The following is a 19,684-nucleotide window of genomic DNA, read 5'->3' as shown; positions in this document are numbered from 1 at the left end:
TTTGTTTTTGTATGTGGTAAAGTTGTCGCAATACGACGGTGGGTCACAATGACTGATGGGTCAGAATGACCCGAAGATAACACAAGAGTAAAAAAAAAAAAAAAAACTATTCCTCAGTTGTGGTCTCCGAACTCAAACCTGCTTATCATTTCATTACCATTAATAACAGTCTCATTTTCAAAATGCTTTTGAAAATGAGACTTGTTTGAATGCTTTTTTGTGTTTCAGGGAGCAATGCACTGAGGAATACTATTATATCAAGCAATGGCTCAGCTGAGAGTAGAATTCCTGCCTTGTTTGTCTAGAAGGTGAAGGTAGTGATTGATGACTTCTGGGTGTTGATCTGGGGTCTCTGTTTCGCCTCCCCAGCCCCCTACCAACTTTATTTGTGATTTCAAAAACTGAGAATCTGCATTGATCATAGGAATTTTGCCTTCTGCTCCACATACTCCAGCATTAATCCTCAACTGCTTTCAAGCTGTTTGTGGTTCATACACACAACACAAATATTACTATAATTACACTCACTCTGTGAGAGCATCATGGGAGGTAAGTGGAAATAACCGCCGTCCAACTGTTGTTTAGGCAATTTGCTTGAAGCAAACTGTAGAGGATAAAGCTACAACTACAGATGATTGCTGAGGGAAGTCTAACCTGGTTGTTTAGGATGAATGTGCATGGGCTTTTAAAGGCAGCCATGTTGGTGATGATAAGGTCAATAAATGTCATTCTGTGGCTGAGAGCTTATGGGTCAGTCCCTCACACAGGGCTGGGATCTCACTGTTGAGTAACTAGTGACTTTCTGCAGTGGTTGATGGATTTTTTCTTAATCCATATTCTTGTCATCATCTAGCAAGGCTATAAATGCTCTGCTTTAAATTATGCATAATGTATCACCCCCTACATACTGTAAAGTGCATACTGTAAGCCGATGACTTTGTGCGGATTGTGCTCGGAAAATCCACGTATCCCCTGATTCTGTGTCTGGAATGCGAGCCTTATGAGAAGACAAAGAGGATATGGCAATGACATTGTTGTAGCTTCGAAGATGTGTATACTTTTTGTATGCCACAATTTGCTCACGCTGTTCTGCAATTGGACATTATAAGGGGGTGCGCGTGCAGGCAACGATCTGGAATGTGAATGTGCAGTCATCATGCATCAAGCAGGTTGCTTCCTGTTGTTCCATCTTCCTGGATGATTTTTTGAAAAACACACAAGAAACAGAAACTGCCAAAGACATCACACATGAACTTGACATGGCTCCCAGTGAGGCTGTATGGCATGAGAGAAGGTTCATTTGATCATTTCTGGGATCACTTCCGACCCATTACACAAAAGGGAAACCATGTTCCTCAAAAAGCAATAAACTGTGTAACGCACTAAATGCATTTCCGCTATCAAACGATGTTATCCAACCTCTAAGTATACTGTTTTACTGTTTTAATGCTCTTATAAACTCTGTCCCTCAACTGTGCTCTGCTGTTTAGTGCCTTGTGTTTCCTGTGGGCATGGAAGCATGGGATGTATCCAGTATTATGTCATTACTTCAGAGACTTTCATAAGTTGGTGAGTCCAGCCAAGAAATAGAGATGGTGTCTTCTGAAGGAAAACAGAGACTACATATGGTAACGAGCCTTGGGAGATGTGTCCTTCCCAGAGCGCCCAGCATTTGCATAGCAATTAGCAATTAAAACGTCATTGTAATTCCATTTGACTGCATTAAATGCTCTTGAAATATTCCTTCCTCTGCCAAAAAAGAAGCTCCATACTTTTTCTTCATTCTTTTCTTGAACCCCCCTCAACCCCAAACACCACCCCTATTCAGACTTCATTGCTTCATTTGAGGATGGTTGCGTGTGCCAGGCCTTTTTTGGTGTTTCCTTAGGCTCCAGTGGGTAATATGAGCTAATGGAAGTAGCCGGTAAGCAGAGCGTGGCTGTGCCCCCCTTAACCAGGTGGAAATGTGTGTCTGCATCATTGGCTAACTTCCTCATTAGTGTTCCTCAGGAAGCTGCTGTCTGACCTAGCCTATGGTTCGTTTCATTCAGTGCAATGTTTGGATAATGCTGTAAGACATCACGCAACAACTTCTATCAAACAACTGAGTCATCCTATTCCAAAAGCAATTTAAAAGACATTTTTAACTCTCGTCTAGAAATTCTGCAATCGAAGAAGTCATGATGATACTATAGCTTTTTGAGTGCTTTTAAAAAGAATTGGTGACATACCCTATCTCACAAATTACCTTACGTACGACTGAGAGTCATCATTTTCTGTCAGCATATAGTCTGACAGGTATGCTGTCTCACAAGCCCAGAGTCAAACGCATCTGGGTTTTCAGCTGTGATTGCAAGAAAGGCCTGGACAGAATTGTCTTTATATTGTTTCTTTCTCTCTATGTCTCTCTCTGTCTCTATCTCTCATTTGATAACAAATCATGTCCATAGCATCCCTGTGAGAGTGTGTGCTCTGTAAAATTGATCAGTAGGATGACCAGTAATAATTTGTTTATTTCACATTGCAGATTGTCTGGGTGGCTTTGTGTAGCTGCAACGTTCAGTAGTCTATGATGGTCACTGGTTCCTGTTTGTCTGGGATCACCATTGGAAAGACACAAGGGATCAGTATGTCCTCTTGTCTCCAGTTGACCTAGCTTGCTACCTCAGCACTTTTCCTCACCACTCACCCATCCAGAGAGTTGTTGGCCTCTGAGAGGGAAGATTAATTCATTATTCAGAGATGAGAGAGCGAGAAAGATAGAGAGTGGGTTGAGTCATTATGGCTCCATGCTACAGCTGTGGGCTCTTTTACATTGATGCCCCACTTGCACATTAATTAACATTGAAACCACAGAGAGATAGCCATTGAATAGGGCGAGGCCAAAGCATTGTTACTCATTGTAGCTATTATGACAGGCCAGAACTTGATCAGATTCGATGTGAACAAAGAATGATTGAGTTTTAGATGGAACATTGAAGTGGGTTGTTAAAATGTGGTACATTGTCATCAGATGTGGCCTTCATCTTCTTTGATTATTTTTTGATGTTGTGAAACACTACACTATGCGATGGCCCTCACAGGACACACAATCCCCATCTTTTCCAAAACCTCAACACCTTGTCTATCTTCAGTTTCAATCATCTTCCACTATCAAAGCTTCCCAGCAAATACTTCTTCAATCTGTTTGGGTGATATCTATGCAGCAGAGCCAGCTCCAGTGTTTCTGTGGATAGAAACTCAATTACTGTTCATTTCTAATTAATGGACTTAGGGTGAAAAACAGCTGCCGCGATTAATCAGCTATGATGCCTCCTGGCCAGACCATGCCCAGGCAGAACCCATAACTACTGTTAGCCCCTTTCCATTTATTTCGTTTTTTGGTTGACTAGCCAGGTATTTCTTTGTCACGTCATTTGTACAAGTCCCTTTTAAAACATCTGGAAGTGTTGACCATGACGATTTCGATTAACTCTCCGACTTTGAGAGTTTGACATGAAAGACAGCAGGGTCGTGCTAATCGATGTTTTGAATGACTTATCTGCTTTCAGATTGTACCCTGCCAACTCTGATAAGAAGCACAACAATGATGGGACCCTTTGTTTGGAAAGGAGGTTTTGAAGCTGACAACCCAACAATCAAACGCTAAGGCGGGCCTCAGGAGACACGGACTACAACAACAATGATCAATGATCTTCCTCCCATCCAATTGCCTTAAGGGGATGCTGACGACAATAATGCATATAAATGGACTGCTCAATCATTATCTCCACAAAATCAGATGTGTGCCAGGGAATATAAACATGGATGCCACAGAGCATTAGCTTAATTACCAATCACCCCCGCCTGGTCGCCACCTATCAAACACCCACCACCATTTAACCTCGATAAGATGTGGATGTGGCCTAAAACTGTGGACTTACCACAGCTGTGGTTTGTGTTATGTTTGTATTAGGAATGAAGGAAGCTGCCAGCCCCGTAGAGGGCCATCTGACAGCCTGCTGTGCTGCGTGGGAATGAAGAGAACTTGGCATTGTCGATACGTTAAAGGTCAAGACTTCTCTCTGGTGATGGAGTGCAAGGTGGCGTTCCACGATCGTGGCTGCAAAGGAGAGTTCGTTATGGCAACATGGTGTTTGCTACCTAAACAGTAAAGCCGTTGTAGTATCAGACTACAGGTTGCTGTGTCGTTCAGATCCGTTTCTTTGTGTCAGCCTCTCGACCGCGCTGCCAGGAAGCAGGGAGTGTTTCTTTGTTGTCATCTCTCTTAGCAGCTTGGCTTTAGCTGCCTTGGCTGAGTCCTCTGCCCAGTGACTCACTGTGAGCCTTTCAGCTGATCACTCTCGTGTGAATCGGGATGGAATACACGGCCTTCAGGATTCACTTAGCGGGTGTGCTTAGGCCAGTTCCACACGCTGTCCGTCCGTCTCGGCGCCAGGCTTGAGGTTACAGGGTGTGAAAACAAAACAAAGAGAAGGCGTTCATCCTCTGTACACATGCCTGTAGTGTGCCACGGAGGGAGATGTGATACAACGCACCCCACCTTCACCCCTCATATAAAGACACACACACACACACACACGTACCCTCACACTCTTTCCACCAGCCCCCTTTCTCCCTCCTCGACATGGAAGATCTTGGCGAGCACTTCAGGGCTTCATTAATTACCTCCGACTGAACATCCGACCAAGGCTGAATGTCTCATTAGCTAGAAAGCAGCCCAGTCCTCTCTCTCTGATCACCTCCATAGGGTCCTACCTCAACCATGGGCTTGTATTGAAAGACAGAGAAGGAGGGAATGGATGCAGAGTGCCATTACGGCACCAGCCGCGTCATGTTAAATAGATGAATCATCTCAGCTGGCTGCAAAGCTAATATTCCTGACAGGCAGTGAGTTGCTACTGCTATGAAATATGCACAAGGTGTGCTGAAGGTAATTAGTCATTTTGGGTGGAGTGGATGGGCAGGCAGGCAGAGTGGAGTAGGGTTTATAATTGAGCTGACTCCCATAAGCACTCAGTTCTTTGTTTCTGTTCATTGGGTCTTTGTGTGAGTTTGTGCAGGTACAACTTTTCTGTCAGTGAAAAAAGCAATATTCCTTGCAGTTAATATTACATATTGGTGGATAAAGCAAAAGCTGCAACCTAAGTACAGCTATTACTGACACATATGTTACAATTAGGGGTCATGTTAAACCCATATTGACATTACTGACATGAAATGATAGTCATGTTAGATATTGTTTAAATGAAATACAACATTTAATTAGCAAATCGAAAAAACACTGATTGAACTCTTAAAACTGTGACATAGCAGTATACAGCAGCAACATAGATCTATACATCAGTTTCAACATCGCATGTCTTCCCTTCCTGTGTGTCTTGTATAAACAATAGTAATCACAAGGTATATACAGCTATGGCTCCTGCAGCCCTCAAGGACTCTTCCCCTATTGATTTGTGCATATCAACACCAGAGTATCTCTGCGTAAGCAGCTTCTGTCAGAGGAGATGCAGCCAGGTGCATTTTTTCCAACTGACAGAACCAAAACATTGTAAGGTTATCCCTCCAAACTGTAGGCGGGTGACATATACTGTATGTGATATTGTTGTGCTGTAGGGATGCTCCCATTATAAAACTGACAAGGAGACAATACAAGCATGGCGGCTTCTCACACAGAAACCTATTGCCCATACATGGAACTTAAAACAATACGTTTTAACAACCCAGTGTGAGTAGGCTAAAGACTATGTACACACGGATTTGCACAACCAACAAAGTCTGATATGCTATGGAAATGTTCAGGAGCAGTGTAAATGAAAGTGGACTGGGTGTGTAAATAACTGACAGCATTAGCAGCCCTTTAATCCACTCTCATAATTCTTGACAGGAGCTGCCAAACATGAGTGATAGGGTGGTGCATATATCAGGCCATAAAACACCCAGCTCCACAACTCACTGGTCGAGTGTTTAGAGAGAACATCCTGTAAACATATGCTCTTAGGACGGATACGTTGTCAACATGTGCAGTTTTATGGCAAAACCGAAACACAACTCGGAGAGACATGGCTAAAACAGAACCATCTGTCGTCATGAGGAGAAATGGCCAGAAACAGTTTACAGTTCATGGGACGGTTTGTCAAAATAAGAGAATAACTTGACAGTTAACAGACGGTTTTCGTCCATGTCACATCCCCTCTCATGTGACATACAATGAGTATGTCGTTCTTCATCGAGTCATGGCAGAACTCCACTGTCCTGTGATTTGCAGAAGTGTTTCTGATTGCCCGTGGGTGAGCCACACCCCTGGCACAACCAGCCAACCATGCAGTGTGGGGGGGGGGGGGGGGGGGGCGTGGGCTTGGCAGTGCAAGGTTACAAGTGGTGGTTTTTGGAGAGGTATGCAATGAGGGCCACCGCCACGCCCACGTAGATGCCTGTCCCAATGGTGATCGACAGAACAGCCAGGAAGAGGGCTCGCCGGGAGCTGGAGCTGGCCAGGTGGAAGTCCCCTTTTGACACCGCCTTGTTCGTCTGAGAGAGAGAACAGGAGACAAGAAGGGAAGAAGGGAGGGATAGAGTCAAAAAAGAGAGAGAGAGGAGAGGAAGAGATGGAATCACTCGACTAATGTTGGTCAATTATGAAGCCAATAGACACATTTTCAGGCAGATGGCTGGGAAGGATGGATATTTCAGGGAAGCTCCGCCAAAACGTGGCATCCCGCGAATGGCTGTGACTCGACGCCTCCAGAGCCTCAGAGCCTTTGATGTCCAGAAGATGATATCAAGATAATATGGAGCCACTCTGATATGAGTATTTCAGTCTCAAAGCCCTATAGGGATCGGTTCTCCTTCCCTCTCTCTGCCTCTGTGAACTGGAAGGATCGTTTTTCCGTACTACCTTGCATGGGGAACAGATGAATTATATAATGTAATAGGAAGTTGGACTATTAGTCAGCAGACCTTGGTTCTTTCATCTTCTGCCTCTGGACAGCCCTCCTAACAATGTTAAGCATGCCTGTTTGAACTCAGATATTAGTTTCTGAACCACCGCTCCTAGTTTAGAGATTCCAGGCCAGGTTCATAACAAGGTAGAGACTAGGTCTCCTGTTGTGCTAGGCCCAGTGGGGACTAACGAGATGGGAGATGTTGAGGCCTATTCATGTATTATGATCCTACCCAGACTTTCATAACAGAATGTAAGGATGAAAAAACACATTTCGAGCACAATGATGCTTCTCTACTGTGGTCTCCACTACTGTTTCTCTTCTAATCGATCTTGGATGGTTGGACAGAGATGGGGTAGTTATGAGTACAGCACAAACCGCAAGGTGCTCTCGTTTGCTAGTCCAATTACATCTGACTGTTGTCTCTTTTTCTTTTTTTCCACCACGATTGTCTTCCTACCAAAATAAATATTTGTTTTCTGTAACTGTGGCACCAGGGAGAGGGTGAGTCAGAGGAAGCGTGTGAGTGAAAGACAGACAGACAGACTGAGAGTGAGAGGTGGAGGATAAAAGACGGAAAGGAGAGTGATAGACAGGAGAGTGAGAAGGACATTAGAGGCCATTGAGTGCTCTGCCACAACAGTTCTGGCAAAGATTATTGGTATTCAACAGCATTGAGTTCCCTCACTAAAACCAAAAAGGCCTGCTGGTGTGAACGTGATCTGTGACGGGCGGCTGAAATATTCATGCGCGTAGCCAAGCTCTGAACCCTGGGGAGCAGGACAAAAATGTTTGCTCGCTCGGCAGCAGCACACCACCTCCTAGAGACAAGCAAGTGACTGATAGATAGGAGAACATATTAAGGGAGGAAAGAGGGGTACAGAGTGAGCAGCCAATTAAAAACCAAAAGAGGAATGTCCAAAAGAGACTGTCTTTAGAAAGATTCCTGCACATGACCATCTCATGACCAGATTCTACACTTTCCCTGGCTATTATAAAAAGGTTTATTTTCCTTTGGACACTTAGATAGCTCATCCATATAAAAACAACAGTGAACTAATAGGCACATCATGAAAATCTGGAGTCATTCTGGTCAGCTACAATGGAGCTTTAAGCTGTTCAAGGTCACACAGTTGGGGCTAATTGCATCTTTGGCCCTGGCTGCTTGGAATTGCAATTGGTGCAACAGGTCCTTGTTTTACATGACAATGGCCCGATCATGTGTGTTCTTCAGAGTCTGAGCCAGAGGAGGAGCGGTTGGGCTACTCAACATGCAACCTCATTCCACTGATTCTATTTTTATACCAGCTTGAACCAATGACGCTCAATTGCAGGGAGTGACGTCAAAGAGCTATGCATCGGCCTTCTGTAACATTAGGTAAGTTACCTTTCGGAAGCTGTAAATCTTATATTTCAAAGAGATTCACTTTCTTTTGTCACTAATGCCAAAAATGTTCTTGGGTGCATTTATTCCAGTGTCATATAGCAACCTCGGCCATTTCCATGGAAACATATCTACAGCTCTGGAAAAAAAATTGAGACCCCTGCACCAAGGAAAATTTGAATGAGGAATAGAAGAGTTCAATTTAAGAGGCCACTGCAAGTTGAAGTGTTCCTCATTCAAAACTTTACTTATTTGGAAAGAAAAGAAAAAGGTGCAGTGGTCTCAATTTTTTTCCAGAGCTGTATGTGGTTTATCTTTTTGCTGTCTCTGGTTCAGCAAAACTGTCTCCAAACCTCTGTCCGAAGATGATTCTAAAAATAATGCTATTTTCACATACTAATGGTTTTAAAACTTTTCCCATACTTGAAATGCAGTTTGATGGGAATATGAGCGCTGCAATATTTGAAAAAGGTATCTAATTTTGGGGTTGCGATTTGGTTGCTGAAAAGTTCAGGTACACTAAAGCTGTGCACTTAAATGTAACAGCTTTCCATTGATGTTTCTGAGTGCTATGCCCACATATAAAGTGACACAGGCATGAAGAAGACAGCAATAACAAGGATCCCACTATAACAAGGGGGCTGAGTCGGTTTTAATCCCCTCATTTTCATATATCCCAAAATGCCTCATACTTTGTGAGATGAAAAATAGGCATTATATCTAAATCCGAAAGCCAGAAAGGGATCATGAATTTCTCACATCTGTAAAAAGATTTTGTTTCTCTGCTGGCTTATAAAATGGGATCAAGGTAATTCTGACAATTATTTGATGTTGCTGTTGTTGTATCGACTCTCTCTTTATCCCTCTCTTTCTTTCTTTCTTTCTTTCTTTCTTTCTCTCTCTCTCTGTCTCTCTCTCTCTTCTCTCTCTTTTGTCTCTCGTGCACACACACACGCGCACACACACATACCCCACCACACACACACACACCCCCCCACCACACACACACACAAACTCCATCCAACTGTCCAGCTCAGGAACAATGCAACCATGATTCAAACTAAAGGCATCATTCACTGCATCTGGATGCCCGGCCCACAGTTAATCTGAGTTTGATCGCATTATTTCATAAAGAGATCAATCCCACCATCCAAAATGTAAGCCTCCGTAGGGACCATGTTGATCAATAGCAGAACGGACGAGCCTAACTGCTGAGCGCATTACAGATTTACTGAAAGACACAGCTACTCATTCCAGCCTACAGTACATAGCACTGTCATAGATGGGTCTTGGCTACGGAATGAGGAACGTTTCTGATCTCCTGTCAAACTGTCATCTAAAACCTGAATCTACTGTGATTAATGACATTCTGTGTTCGACATGTCAGGCATTTAACTAGAGTAGCGGGGTCAGAGGATCTTGTCAGAAGCAACACTAATGATCTTGAATGCACCACCGGGTCATGAAGATACATACTGAACATACCATTCGCTCATTCACTCAAGTGATCTGAAAAGATGGATTTTGATCAATAAAACGTGTAAGTGAAACATGCCTTTGTTAGATAAGGAGCAGGTCATCTTCAAGTTGATTACTTCAGATGTGATACAGTCAGACAGTGATCCCAATCTCCACGCCTAATTATTCTGCTTCAACCACAAGAAACAGTTCCATTTGAAACCCTTGCTTCCCTGCAGCTAATAAGCATACTGAGTATGCAAATACAATTAACAAGCCTATTGTTCTGCACAGGACAGAAAGCTGTTATTTGTAATTACTGGTTCAGTTTAAGTCTGCATAATTAATAATAATCAAACCCAAGCACAAACTAATTAACCGTACTGTAGTTCCTCTGATGAAGAGAGGAAAGAAATCCTAAGATTGCTTTTTAGGCGATTGGAACACACACACACACACTGTCCAGTTATTGTATTTGACACTCTCAGAAATTAAGTGTGTTTCTAAGTAAACTAAATCTTGAACTTCTGGTAGCACAAAACTCCTTCACTATCATCCACAGGAGTATACATGTGCTTTACATACATGGAACTATCGAGAAATAGGTCATTGTGGATATCTAGGGGCGCCGCAAGAGCCAGGAACATGAAAGAGAGCAAGGGAAGAACACAGGAAAAGCACATCCATGGTGAGTAATAGAAAAAACTGTGTTTTGTGGAACATGCCCATCTCTTGCCTACAGGAAGGTATTTGATTCGGCTTATTCCATACAAGGCATACTCTGACACTCTATTGAGCCAAAATATTATGTAAAGAGCTTACCCCGTTTGTGTTGGAGCATGCTCTAAAAGCAGTGAATCAGATTATGCACACTGGTTTAGCAAAAACAGATTGTCACAGTTCAGTATGGGAATATTGAAGAACCACTTCTTGAGAAGCCTTTAACTGCCCATGTGTTAGTAGGGTTGAGTGGTAGCTAGAGTTATACAGAAAATAACCAATTAAGTAATTCACTCACAGAAGGAACTTTCCAACTGTAGGTAAAATCCTTTCTTACATATCCAAATTATTTCCAAGAAAAGCAATGAACCAGAATGCCTGAAAGAACTGTTGAATAACAAATGCAATTGGGCTTGAGGTTTTCAAGCATGGTCACTTTACCAGACGGAATTTGGACACTTGCATTATTTATATCCGTCATCAAGTAACACGTGAAAGCCATTATCACAACTGTTACATGTAGTTTTTATAAACCATGTTAAAACCTATTAATTTTATTTTAAAACAAACCTTCTTCAAAGTGTCTGTTCAGATTACAACCCCATTCTAATGATCTCTGGAAAAGGATCAACAAGGACAAATCTTATGGAGCAGTTCCACTGAACAAAAGCAACCTGTCACTCAATGCCTAAATGCCCAGTCTGTGCAATTTAGTATCCAGCTGATTGGATTGTGCTCTTTTGTTTGTGAAGTTCAATCTGTGTTTGACCAGTGCTCTCATATCTTAATGAATCTGTGAGTTGGGGAATGGACTTTTGCATAGAGATGAAGCTGCCCAACAAACAAGCAAACATCACCCAGCATTATTTGATGACAGTATGTGTACATAAAGCCGCAAAGATAAAGACATCCCCACATTTGTTTAATCTGGCTAGTGGTCAAAAATTATGTTGATTGTTATTGTATGCCGCAGCAGCTTGTGTTTGAAATTGGATTTGTATTGTATTTCTTTACTGTCAATTTTCCATTCAAATTAACCATCTTGACATATGTCCAGAAAATGCATGTTTAAATGTCACACACATTATGCATGCAGGTGTGCCAATTAATTATCAACAGACAAGTTATGGAAATATCAAATTTTACATACCAGCTTCTCCTCATTTGAGACATACTACAGCTTGCATATGAATGTCACAATATAATCTCTATTGGTTCTTCCTGGGTCTTGTAAAAGATGAGTAGTACAGTAGTGGATGCATTATGCATGACTAATAAAGCTGCTTCACTGAGGCATGGGACTACAGGGTCCTCAGAGAGTAGTGATCATCCACTGTTCTGCCTCCAGGAGCGGGACTCAAGGAATAGGACTCTGCTGAGATATTTTGCTATCCAGACTGAAGGTCAATTCAGGACATCTCTATGCCTTTTCTTTGAGAGGAGGTGCAGGGACTGGAGTTTTGAAAGGATGCATGGAGCTAATCCTTGTGCTCTGTCTTTTTGGGTAGTGACAATGCAATACCATTCAGATGGAGAATAATGGTGGAGAAGATGGACTGCATTTATATACCGCTTTTCTACCTTAGAGGCGCTAAATGCGCTTTTCATTTTTTGCCTCTCATTCACCCATTCACACCAGGAGGAGTTAGGGATCGAATCACCAACCTTGCGATTAGCGTTTGACCTTATCTACCCCCTGAGCCACGACCGCCCATCATGATAAAGGTTACAAGGTCGGGCTGGAAAGCTTATTGGGTCAAAGTGAATAACCCTGTGAAAAAAACAGAGAAACTGCAAACTTACTCTATGAAGGAAACAAAAGTGTATCTGGTAGGTTCACAGATTCACGATTCACCCAGCAACTTTGAAGCTGATAGATTGTTTATCCAATAGAGGATGGGGGGGTCCCTTGCAATCTAGCTTGTGAAATCTAGATTTGTCACGCTTTTTATCCTACCCCCTGTCACCCCCACTGAGCTGTATTGATTGCTTGGTTCCTCCTCAAAGGAGGAAATTAATTGGAGTCCTGAGCAGTACAAAAGGTAAAAGGGAACCAATTAAAATGTCTGTGGCCTTTAAAGTCACTCTATATATGCAGAAACCAAAGTGCCGAACTGTAGAACAATTCCTGTATTAAGACTGTGTTGATGCTTTCTGCTAAGCCTGGAGAGTGTGAAGCAAATCTCAACAAGTCCAAAAGCAGCCAGTACCTGATTGATTAAAGTGCCTTTGGTGATTCATGTCTGAAATACAAACCCTGGAGGGAGCTGCTGACAGGGAACATATTAAGCAGCACATGTTGTGTGGGTGTGTTGGGTTATCTTTAGCATGCACATGAATACAGATATACCGTACTGTATCAGAGAAAAACATATACTGTAGTCTGTTTTGATTGTGGTAAGTAATCTATCTTGAGTGTGTTATCGCTCCACCATTATAGTCACACATTTTAAATTCTTATGTCATATTTCGTTAATCTCTGACACGTTTTTACATATGAGTCAACTAACAGGGTTTAGCAATTGTTTGTATCAGCCAAATATTAGTTTTGAGGTATTTTATGGGATTTTTTAGTTGTGGCTTTGTCCAGATGAGATATTAAAAGGTGTTTTATCTAATGCACGATTACTAATTCAATGTGATACGGAGCTTCCCAGGGGATTGCAAAATCTTTGAATAGCCTCACTGAATAGCTTATCAGTAGCTTGAAGCTTCTCCAAAACCTCCCACGATGACAATGTGGGTTTCTGTTGTTCTAATTCCAAGCCTGCGACATGTTTTTCTTCCTCTCCATGGCGGCTTTGTAGTTGGATTTTTGGGGAATTGATTTTAGCGTAGGCTGTGTTGCCCATGCCAACCAAGCAGAGTTTTATAAAGATGGAGAATAAGAGAGGGAGAGAGGGAGAGAGGGAGAGAGCGAGATGTATGTGTGTAGTCGTGACATGCAGACAGTCTACAGTGGCGCAGAGTGGGTAGACAGCTGCTGTTGAAATCGCTCCCATGAAGAAAGCTGAGGCTTGGACTGAGAGACAGTATCATTGGGATATACAGAAATAAGGGGGAAAACACCTGTCAAAAATCATAATCAAGCCTGAAGCTATCTGAGTTCAATTTACTGGTGTAAAGACACTTTGAAGTGGTAAAAAATAACTTGCATAACAACAATCAGGATATGATGTTGTGAGTTTCAATATGTTGTTTTTTTAACTGAAATGCATGCCAGAATCCCTCATGAACGCTTCACTGAAATTGATAAGAATCCAATCTCATGGCCACATTGCAAAATACTATAACTGTCAAGAGGCAAAAGTCTTTTGAGAAAAATTCGACTTTGCTCGGCAACACAGTTTCAAATTCTAAACACATCCACCCTTGCCTCGATTTCACTGCCTTTTGGTTTTCATATTTTTTCCTGAAGGCTTCTATCACTCTCAAAGCTGCCATGGATGACCTGTGATGTGAGCTGCTAAAAGCTGGTGCTCATGCAGATCTCACCTTTACTGTTCTCTACCTACCAGGGGGCAGCCTACTGGGACTCATCTGAGAGTTGTCCTATTTTCTAAAATGCTACACTGGAATGTGGAATTTAGCTCATAAATAACAACTAACAAAGGCACACTTCTCCTGTGTCAGACACACAGTAACGATAAAGAAATATCGAGATGCTTTTCAATTTAAATCTTTGTATCTAAGATAACTGGTTTGTGGCTCTTTGTCGCAGCTATGGCCATGCGTATTGAGCCCAAAGAGTTGCTTGTTCTCTCCAAGCAACATGAATGAATAAAGGATATGCCATGTTCTTTCTGTCCTTTCTTTTCCCCAAATACTTGTATTATGTACAATTTTACATTTATATGTTTTTCCCAGTCTCAGTTAGCTTATGTAACCTGAATACCCTTACACTGTGACCCTGATGTGAGTATGGTGTGACCCAGTGACCCAGAGCAGTTTCGCTCACCTCATGAGACAGGTAAAAGGCAGCGATCCCCAGGGGCCAGAAGCAGCAGAGCATGGAGAAGACACTCAGGCCAAGGTGGTCCCTGGGCGGCATCAGGAGGAAGTTGTCCTCACTTTCCGAGTCGCTCGAGTAGTCACTCTATAAAAAGCAAAGACACACTGAGGATGTTCAAGAGGGACAAGCGGTGAAAAGTAAACAATGAAGGGTTCCTAGACATGTACAACTCTTCACATTCACTCGAAATGGCCTGAAGGTAAGTGAGTTAAAAGGTGTGATCGTTGATATTACACAGAACCTCCTGGTTGTTACATAGTACAGATGGCTCAAGTTTTTTTTCCCTTCTCATAGGTTAAGAAAAGGCACCGACAGCTTGCACAGCTGGGCTCTCTAACAGTCAAGAATGCCCAGTACATATGTTGAGGCCAATAAAGGTCCAAAAGAAATCATTCCAGCTGGAGAATGATGAGCCACAATCCCTTCCTTCTCACTTTCCCTCCATCTCTCGCTTTCTCTTTCTTCCTCTCCATTCCCAGCTGGACAATGATGAGGAGCTCTCTCTTTTTCTCTCCCCCCTCTCTTTTGTTTTCCCTCTAAACTTTATCTCTATAGCCAGATGGACAATAAAAACAGACCTTCTTCTACATCACTCTTTCTCTCAGTCTATCCCCCCCACCACATATCATATCATGAAGGAACTCAACAAATCATTGCACAACTTCAACCCACCAGCTACTTAACTTCCAATGGCTTGGAAGCAAGATGAGGAATACATAAATCTCTAATCTTATTTCACACAGTGCCTAAATTGGACTGTGATTCTGAAACAGAATTAGACATTTCTCGGTATAGTTAAATCAAGATGTCAAGACCCCAATAGGTTGGATTTCAAAACACAGCTATTTGGCTATTTTGTTTCAAAATGTAGGAATACCCAGAAAAGATAATTGTGATAGAAGTAATAATGGTGCAATTATTTTAAGTAATGTTTAGTTTATTATAAAAAAATGTCATCTTCCACAGGTGAAGTATATTCATACGGACAGCTCTGTTAGATCTACAAAAGGGAATCATGTTATCTTTCGATATGTCAGCCTAGTGTAGCTAATTATTCTCAGGGGTGGGAGTATTTGTTGCACAGGGATTATTCTCTGGTAGTTCAGATTATATTACATTGTTAGCAAAATCTAAGAAGAAAATAAGAAAACACCCTCACGTTCTCGTACATAGCTGTAACTAATATGATGGTCATACTGTCTGTTATTAACTTACCTGAGTAATACAAGTCTGGTAAATACACAATACATTGCCACTCCTGGATCAAACACCCACAATATCCATGACAACCACACGGAGCGAACCTTACTATTGTTTATATTAGAGATGTGAGTAGATCACATTGAGTGCCTAATGAAGTAAGAATTGAAGGTCATCTGGTAGATAGATCCAGGGAGATATGCTGGTGAAACACCCCCCACATGGCACCACCTGGCCCCATAAAGAACCTCTCTGTACCCCTGGGCCAGACCCGAGCCCTCCTGAGGAGGGGTATGCATGGGCCGTGTAGCTCTATCAGAGCAGGTGGAGGAGGCAGTTGAGCACTACAGGGAACCAATCGTCCAGACTGTCCCTTTCTTTTCAACTGTTTTTCCATTTTCTTCCTGTAGCATCTCCTTTCATTTCCTTGCCCTCTATTCTGCTCTCCTCTACTCTTCATTCGGCTATTTTACCCCAGAATAAAAACAAACCTCTATCTCTCCCCTGTGCTATCTCTACTCTCCCGGCCTCTCGGTTTTCTGTACAGAGCATTTCCTTTTGTGGAGCCAGCTTTAGAAGGGTCTGATAGCCCAGCTCAAACAGTGTGATATTTTCTCCTGTTCACTAAAGAGATTTTAAGCAAAAAACATTGAACTAAGATATACAGTAGTTTGAATTCACAAATAGTCATATCATCTGGTTTGCTTCGATTTAGGTCAAAGTGCAATGCATACAATTAGAACTATACAGATGCAAACCCAGTCTTATACATCAATTATAAAGAATAATCCCCAACTGTATAATCTTACCTCCAGCTCCTGGAACTCATCATCGTCGTCTATGTCATATGACAGGGTGTGTATCTTGGCCTCCTCCACAGAAAGATCCAGGAACTTCCCGTCTGCAAAAAGAGCGTCCTTGGGAACCGAGGCAGAGGAGGAGCCGGAGGCCAGGTCCTCAATGAAGGTAGTCTCGCAGCAGTCCCCACCCTCTCCCCAGGCCCGCAGCATGTTCTCAGAGTACAGGATGAGGTTAGGTCTGAAGCGGGGGTCCATGCTCTGGGGCAGAGCGCTGGGATTGAGCAACTGTGGTGGACCCCGTCCTCCTCCGCTCCCATTCTGCTCCTGCTGGGGGGAGAGGTTGACCACCACGTGGCCTTGGTAATTAGGGGCAGAGTAGACAGACATCAGTCCCTCCTTCGTCTCCACCATCAGGCTGTGGGTGTTGATGAGTCCATTGCGCTTGCAGGGTCCTGCCTCCCTTTCCCCGGTTGGTGATGTCTTCCCTGGGGTGAGGGACTCAGCCTCTTCAGCCTGGGTGGACCCCAGAGCCTCGGCCTGTGTACCCTCCATCCTCTGCTAAAAGAGCTGGATTGTCTGAGAAAATCCCCTCCTCGTTAGAGGCCTTTCTCATAGGGGCCTTTGAGAAGGCATAGGATGGCAGGCTTCACTCTCCTGTGGGAGGTCAGATTTAAAATGGTTAAAGAGGGACTTTGCATTGTTTTCCCTTCAAAAGCGGCATAAACACAAAGCCCTCACCAGTGCTCCATGTTTTCAGATTCATGCCCAAAAAATAGATAATAAAAACACAGTGTCTGTCTCTGTGTACCATATTTTCTACCTTTTTTTGTCAATTAGTTGTCAGAGCACTGACTAGCAATTTGTTTGGTAAATTCAGATCGTTTGTGGGCAAGGTCAGGTTAGAATTTTTTTTTTAATGGAGAGGTGTGTTTTGTCAATTAACCTCTGTCATTTCTATGAAGATGTAATGGCACAGATGACAGTTCGAAAACATCAACTCTGCCAAGCGTTAAGTATTTGTAGTATATTGCAGTGTTAAATTAAGTATAAGGCTTAATTTAATACTGAGCTCGCATAAGCATTTGAGTACATAACTAGTGTAAGAACATCCTTTGACAACTCTTTAATGTTAAAGGCTAAATAGCAATTGTGAAGTGACTGTCCTGTTATCAATACAAAAGCCCATGGGATATATATTTTCATAATCAAATGACAAATGGTGGCTTGTCAGCTGGAGAAGAATAGAGATCTCGAGAGTGCTCGTTCTGTACGGAATAGGCACAGATTATTCCATTGCATTGTCATTATGTTTTCTCTTGTCTTTCATGGCAGAACAATTTAATTTGGAGGTAAAAAGGGCTACCTAACAACTGATCAATTGTAACTTTTGCCTTACAAACACGAGTGAAATGTTTTCCCAGTAAAACAAGCTACATGAAATACATAAATACGTAAACAAGATATAAGGGTTAATCTGTGTGTCCCTGCTCGTTGACGAATACTTTCTGGACACAAAAATGTGATCCAGACAAGATCATAATAAAAGAAAAGGAAAAACAGGGTGCTGTTGCTGTCCGTGGTGCTGACCCCCGCCACTCACAATCATTATTTATCAAAAAATTATGTAGAGATAACCGTTATACACGTTCCTCTTGCACCACCACATATATTTTTTGTAAAGACATTTCAATTATATGTTTTAGAAGATTCAAGTCTCAGTTAGAAGTTTCAATTCCAAAAACCTCAATATGTTATGCAGTCTTCAGTCAACCTTCTTGTGAAAGTGGATGAAACGGTTGTGATCTCCGCAGTCCCCTGTCATTGTGAATGTATATTAAAAATAAAATTTTCCCATCCACAGAGTACACTATATGATTGTTCTGGATTCTTTGCATGTCAAACTCATAGACTCATCGACCATAAACTCATCGCGATGTTCGTGTAGCCTTCTTGATTTAATATTGGTGCAATAATTTCTTGCTGTAGCCTTACTTAGGCTACGAGTTCGTGATCTGACTGGCAACACTTACCTTCCAAGGTGAAAGAGCGTTCTGCGGTGTAGACCCCGTGCAAAACATCAGCGGACACATGCAGGTACCAATCATTTACCGGTAGCCTACTTCCTTCGCGTTAGAAATCTGTATCCTCTTTAGATCCTTTACTCTGCCTTGTCTACAAAAAAAAACTATTGGACTGAATTCTCAAGTGTCCTGTGTAGGCTATGAGCTATTTTCTTCCACTTTTGCTGGTTGGAGAAGGAGGGAAACAATTAGTTTGGAGGGTGGTTATGTGCTCCGTTTCTGGAATTGTGTGCATTTTTGCCCGTTCATGTGATGTGAAACAATTTAAGAAAACCATAAAGCCTATTCAGGACACCGACCAGTGGATCCGATTTGTGGAATGCAGCAGCGCCGCTGAGTGATAGTGTCACATGTAGCTGGGGAGTGTAGAGTGCAGTAGCGATGAAGTAGCGTCACATAAAGTAGACATCCCCATGGTCCTAAAGCACGGGTTGAGTTAGTCTTGAATGCAATTCAAAAACACGAGTAACGGCAATTGTCTGTGTTGATTCATGTAAGTATCCATGATAATTAACACTTTGATCACAACAAAGTGTTATTTTGCTGGGTATATAACATATACTACTGTGCATATAACATTTTGGTTTGACACGTTTCTAAATAGGTTAGGCTAAGTAGTCTGTACGGGAATGAATGGCACAAAATGTGAACACAGTGTTATGGATCCTTGGTCTGAACAGTGACATGAATCTGTAAGTTAATATGAAGTTCAAATACAAATTCAAGTAGGCAACAACATTTCGTAAAAATATCAGTTGTTCTTGCTATGGTAACGTACCTGTACAATAAACTATTCTGAACACATAGTCTACACACCAAATAGCTGACGATACAATAGTAAGAGTACCGTGGCTTCCCTTTTTGAATAATGCAATACTGCCCTCGGGTGTAGCAGTCAGGCTGATGTGACTGAAGTAGTTCAGGCCGACAATGCTCGTGTAATTCTAGTTCAGGAAAAAAAAACAAGAGTAGGCTAATTGTAATTGTACACACTTTCTAAAGGGAGGTAACACCTTTGGTCTAATGTAGGCACATCTGACAGTAATGTAGCCTCTTTCAGCATTGGCCAATACATAAGGAAA

The 19,684-nt window shown here is 42.3% G+C and overlaps 1 protein-coding gene across 2 annotated transcripts; it reads right to left on the bottom strand.

Moving 5' to 3' along the window:
• Positions 1–5,243: 5,243 nt before the first annotated feature.
• LOC134022328 (synapse differentiation-inducing gene protein 1) lies at positions 5,244–18,939 on the bottom strand. Of its 2 annotated transcripts, XM_062463770.1 has the most exons (4): positions 18,552–18,939; positions 16,531–17,175; positions 14,468–14,605; positions 5,244–6,534 (listed from the first exon to the last, which is right to left on the bottom strand). In XM_062463770.1, exons 2-4 carry the CDS (start codon positions 17,071–17,073, stop codon positions 6,376–6,378), a joined length of 840 nt encoding a protein of 279 aa, XP_062319754.1. In that variant the 5' UTR covers positions 17,074–17,175; positions 18,552–18,939; the 3' UTR covers positions 5,244–6,375. The 2 variants fall into 2 exon arrangements, with proteins under 2 accessions (XP_062319754.1, XP_062319755.1); XM_062463771.1 differs by lacking the exon at positions 14,468–14,605.
• Between the last annotated feature and the right edge of the window lie 745 nt (positions 18,940–19,684).

This window comes from Osmerus eperlanus, chromosome 6 (assembly GCF_963692335.1).
Source record: "Osmerus eperlanus chromosome 6, fOsmEpe2.1, whole genome shotgun sequence".
Classification (NCBI taxonomy): Eukaryota; Metazoa; Chordata; class Actinopteri; order Osmeriformes; family Osmeridae; genus Osmerus; species Osmerus eperlanus.
Note: the sequence above shows the minus strand (reverse complement) of the source record. Positions and strands in the feature narration are given on the sequence as shown.

Bases quoted from the DNA above. Each gene is read 5' to 3' on its own strand.
- LOC134022328 (XM_062463770.1), bottom strand. From the start codon at position 17,073: ATGGAGGGTACACAGGCCGAGGCTCTGGGGTCCACCCAGGCTGAAGAG. The intron at 14,606-16,530 runs GTAAGATTATAC...TGCTTTTTATAG, and splicing joins ATGAGTTCCAGGAGCTGGAG to AGTGACTACTCGAGCGACTC. The intron at 6,535-14,467 runs GTGAGCGAAACT...TCTCTCTCTCAG, and splicing joins CCTTTTACCTGTCTCATGAG to ACGAACAAGGCGGTGTCAAA.